The 5,690-nt window shown below is 32.2% G+C and overlaps 1 protein-coding gene across 1 annotated transcript; it reads right to left on the bottom strand.

The window, feature by feature from the left end:
- Positions 1-3,215: 3,215 nt before the first annotated feature.
- Positions 3,216-5,690, bottom strand: LOTGIDRAFT_165559 (hypothetical protein; the record flags this gene model as incomplete). Its single annotated transcript, XM_009062595.1, has 4 exons — positions 3,216-3,316; positions 3,785-3,895; positions 5,115-5,240; positions 5,564-5,690. The coding sequence occupies 4 exons, from the start codon at positions 5,688-5,690 to the stop codon at positions 3,216-3,218; spliced, it is 465 nt and encodes a 154-aa protein (XP_009060843.1).

Here is a 5,690-nt window from a genome sequence, read left to right as displayed (position 1 = left end):
ACGAAGAAAAAGAAACAACTCTAGCTTGGTCTTCAATAGTGGTATGGTTAAGTATAGAATATACCAATTCTCTATGTTAATACATCGATTAAAATGTACCAAAAGTTAGAAACAGATGTAACAATAATTTATTTTGTATTTTTGTGACAACACTAAGGAGAAATCTATGGTTTATAATGAATCATAGGTTATATATTACGATTTGATTACCGCCCCTGATGTATCCGAGTTTCATCAAACATTGATTCAATGCAGATCTTGAAATGAAACTTTTGTGGGTTGCTTCACTTGCCATTTACGAGGCAATTTATTTGTAAGAAAATTTATAATACTGATGCATTGAATAACTCGATACGACCGTATGTAAGATGTTCAGGGGTATATTGTTAAATTATTATTAGCCAAATTTCAACAAGTTTCTTAATCGATAAATTATTGTCCGTCCGTCTGCCCGTCAGTCATTGGCTCGAATTTCGAATTTGACGATTTTTCGATGACCTTTTTCGAGTTATTGCCGATGACTTAGTAAAAACCTTCAAAATTTGTTCCTTCAAAATTTGTTTGTGAACACAATGGAGACAATTAAATTCGGTGTTATCATTTATAATCAGGTTTGAATTTGAATACATTTTATGTTATATGTGGCTTGTGAACGCGATAGAAGTGACTGTTTATGTCAGAACATTATGAAATTTTGTGTTGGTTTAAATCAACAATATCTTTGACAAATTTTGTAAAGATCGAGTGAAAACTACAGAGCCAAGCGCATGTCATTTAGTTACATGTTGAGTTTTCATTTTGTAATTTGTCTTTTCTGCATTAATAATCGACACTGCCGATTTTATTTTCAAAAATATTTCTGGACAAAAAATCTGTGTTACAATGAAACAAACCACAACAGTAAGCTATGTCTAACAATTGAATACAAACAATTGAATTCTTGTGTTGCGACACTCTCTTTCGCAATAAGGTATATTTAATATCAAATTTGACTATAATGTAAATGTAATAATGTATTATTTATTAATTTATGTATGCATCGCTGTGTCAACATCCTATTCAATCTAATGACCCCCTTTGTCCCACTAAATTCCGAAATTAATAATGTGATTTTATGGGTGGATGTAGATCCTCTGGCGAATCTAATTGAAGCAACGAGATCTTCAATATTAGCCATCATTTGATTGTGCACTACTATCGATTCTACTACTATATTGTTGACTTGCGCGGTTGGAATCTGTTACTATGCAGTTGATCGCAGCATCTTCACGATGCCAAGCTATTACGAACTTTAAGACAAAGTAATAGCTTGACTAGCGGTAACTATGAGTTGGTCAATGATTCCCCTCTTTGAATCGCCAGTCGATGTGATCCCACCTTTGATAAAGTTGATATTATTTGTATGTACTTTAGTACATATATTTATTTGTTTATTTATATTCTTGTAATATTATATGTATTGCTTTATCTTTTTAAGGTCACAAAATCGTATAAATGGCTTTATTTAACATAACAATCAAATGGCTCTTGCACAAGTTGCTGGTATTTAAAAGGATATAGTTGTTAAAATACAACTTTAAAAAATAATTTCTCTATACCTACCTATAGGCACTGAAATTCTTATCAAACATAAATAAACTGTCATAATATATTGAACTACAGAATTTACGTTTGGCTTTAATCATAATCTGAAAATTAAATTATCAGTCTTCCAAAATGGCTTAATTCTTATGAATTTTACAGACAATAATGGCATTCCATTTAATGCTCAATTATGAGGAAATATAAAATAAATATTGAATATGAAAAATTTGTAAAATCCTACATTATCATTCATATTAGTATATATATTTTTAAAGTTTTTATATAACATTGGCCCGTATGCACCATATATAATCAAATTAAGAAGAATATACTTATTTTAAACCACCTTAAATAGATTTAGTTAAATGTATTTAAAGATAATTCTATTTTTTGTATGCACCAACTAACAATTAACTAAATATATTTATCTGTACTGTAATTGATATTCAATTTCCCATTCGAACCACACACTATACACAATCTATATATGACAAAAGAGTCAAAGATTGGTCACTAAGACATTTCCTATTTAATATTTTAATCACTGCTGTATGTAGTGTGGATGTCTTGTAGTCCGAAACTCTATATACTCTCATCTGGTGTCTTACAGCTTTTATGACAATTATCAACAAGAGTAAGATCAAACGATATCTTTAATTCTCTCTATTCTTCGAAGGAGCAAATGAACGTCATAATAAATTTGATATGGAATCCATGTCATTTTTCATTTTTTCAAACTATTAGTAATAGTCAACACCGATTGCTTATTCAATCTGAACCTTGCTTTAAATTCCTCCTCCGAAAACCATGTGAAGGGGTCCAGGCGATCCCTGACATGTCTACTGATGGGAATAACACGGTTGATTTCACCAAGTTCATCTAAATCGTCGAAATAATCGTCCATTTTGAAACATTGAAGAGCCACAAAAGAAATTTCTACTGATTTACCAATAGAATAAACTTTAAGTTTAGCATTAAATTAGCCAATTTTTAAATACATTTAAGGTAATTCTATGTGGTGCATACAAAATATAGAATTAAATTAAAAGTTAATTTTATTCGGGCAGAATATAATTAAATTAGGCTTAATTTCATTTGGTGCATACGGGCCAATTATCTTATTTTTTATAATCATTTTTTATAAATCAATACTGATATGTTTGCTAAATAAATATTTTTAACAGTTTTGTATACATGTATTTTCATTGTTATTGCTCCAGTCGGCATTTCTGCCTTCCGACATTGTTCTCTGTCCGATTGGTTCTGATTGACTAAACTATAACGTCAACATCCTTTGTGTTTTTTTCTCGGGGATCTTTATGTATGTAATATCCTGAAAATCTACAACCACGCATTGTGTTATTAAATTTTTTACCAAAGATTAAATGGTATCTTAAGCCAAACTGGATTGTTGGAATAGGCTAACCATTAAGGAGAGTCGTGCGACATCTGAAAACCTTGTCCATTTACCAAGCAGTTTACCAAAGTTATGAAATATGGAAGAATCTACTTAATGTGCTTGTGAAGTTTATTGGCTATATTGGAGTTTTCTTGAACAATAGGTGTAAAACAAAACGTTCTGTGAGAGATTTATTCAAGAGTTTCAATGAAACGATATTAGAATTAAACTATTAAATGCAATGTAAAATACCACGAGAACATGTACACATCGTACCATCAAATTTCATAACACTTTCTCTATCGTGTAGACAAGTTTCCTCTACAGCACACCCTGTAAGAACAAAAAAACATGGTTCACTGAATTACAACTAATGCAGAATAATAGGAGCTTCTCAACTTTATCCACCATCTAAGTATTTTTTTTTTACAAAAGAGTCTAATAATCCATGTCTACTTTAACATAATTCGCTTGATGTAGTTTAAAGGGACAGTTGCGCCATCTTGGGGGATTTATTTTAGTCTTGAATATAAGTAATTAGTCTTCAGAAGTACTAGAAATGTACGCATAATTCCTTTAAAAATACACGGAATTAGGAATTTTACTCACTATTTCTATAATGTCTTTTCTAGATAATTCTCGACGCAAATGGATTTGAAGGCACAAATTTCGACGGCGATCAAACACTATTACTGATTGGTTCAGCTATAAAGTTCCCGTTTCTGAGACTCAAGTATGATTGATAAAAAATGTCGCATCAGTCCCTTTAATAAAGCTCTTAGAAAAAGTAACTTGTTTTACCTGAAGTAATTTCCCATCCATTTTGTTCTTCGGAACACTTCCATGTTACACAGTTATTCTTTCTCAATTCTGTATTTCTTTCATAGCACCTTCCTTCATCGCTGCACTGTACTGAAAGACGATAACAATGCCATGGCTATCCGGATGAATAACATATTAAATCAAAAAGACATGAAAAAATGTCACAGATAATAATAGGATCATATAATGTCATTTTTGTTATGAAATTGAAATATTCTTCTTCACCTAAACGTCCAAAATCTACAAGCCACCACAGCATGAGGCAATGAATTTAGTTAAGATTTGAAAGTATAGAGGCATAGAATCAATTTTACCGTAAGTCTAGGGTCGTAACTAAAAGAAATACCTCTTAGTATGACCAAAAAATTGCAATAGTTCAACTTGGCCGAAATGAGTCATTGTTCATCAGTAGACTTACCTGGTTTCATAACTATACAGAATAACATAACAGAATACCTTTATTACACATCAAATCTATAAACTAAGTAATATTTGCTTAGAGGCGTGTTTCAATAATTACTTAGTTTAATGAATATGTCGCCTTAAGCAGGCCTCACGCTACACGATTTTCCCTACGATTGTGCACGTTACGACAAGCCGAGACATCGTAGAACAAACAAATTGAATCGTATCGCAGACTATCGTGCTATCCATCCCTCACACTACACGACTTAACTTAAGCAAGGTTGCCAACCAATGTGCGTCATCAACGATGACAAATATGGAATGAAACCTTGCCCCTTGCTTGTGGGGTTTTCGATTATCCGTTCACATAAGAAAAGACAACCCAAAAAATGGATTCGCAAGGAGACTGGACAGGAGAGTTAGGAATGTCTTATTCCAACTTGTGCACCTCTGCGTATACCAGGAATTGTTTGATAAATAATCCCACCCCTTCGTTGTTCAACAAGAAACAGAGAACAGACGCTAAAACTTTATGCCATTTTTAGTAACTGAACTTGATGGGGATGGTGTTTAGTTTCCTACAACTAGGATGCTTGCACCGCCGTGAAATATTCTTGAGTCAAGTATAAAACATGAAGCTAAGCAAAGATCTAATCGATCAATCAATCTATTATTCTTTCTAGGCCACACCTGTAGAAATCGCATAGTGTGAGGCCTGCTTTGTATAGAGATGCTATTCTCTAGTCATGGCATCATGGTAAGTCCAATGATAAATAATATGTTCGATTATTGACCAAATTCGAGAAATTTTATGTCGATTTTAAGAGGTAGTATCCTTTAAAACCCGGTACGAAAACGATGTGTTATACTTCTATTATTAAAAATATGAAAATTAATAACATACATGAACCACTGGCAAAATCGAGGTGAGGTGGATTTCCTTCTATACAGTAATATGTTCTACAAACACCTTTGCTTTTATCAATGAAGATCCCACCAATCGTAATTTCATTTCCATTTTTGTGGCAAACTGAAACAAGCGAGTTTTTGATCAAAAATTATAATGATATATTTTCAACAATTCACATGTCCACTTTTATATGCTAAAATCTTCACGGTGTTTTTTCCACATATTTCACTTATATACAATATCAAATGTCTGTTTGACCTGTTAGTAACATTTTTTCTTAAAATAATATAACGTCGGTGATCGTTTTGTTTTTGCCTTCCTATTTGTCGAGTTTGTTTTGTATGCTGTAGGTTTTAGGGATGTCTATGTCTAATTGGACAAGATATATTTAAACATGTAACAGTCTCGGTTTCAACCAACTTTAGTTTGGAGTTAATACCTACCTTGACGTTCAGGCAGAACGGAACCGTGAATGGTTGTAGTAGCACAAAATAGTATAAAAACTAAAGACTTCATTTTAACAGGTGCTGAAACACTATGAAATTTAGTTAATTTGGTAGAGACCTTCAT

The sequence above is a fragment of the Lottia gigantea genome, assembly GCF_000327385.1.
Source record: "Lottia gigantea unplaced genomic scaffold LOTGIsca_52, whole genome shotgun sequence".
NCBI classification, from domain to species: domain Eukaryota; kingdom Metazoa; phylum Mollusca; class Gastropoda; family Lottiidae; genus Lottia; species Lottia gigantea.
The sequence above is the reverse complement of the archived record's forward strand: the minus strand, read 5'-3'. Positions and strand labels throughout refer to the sequence as shown.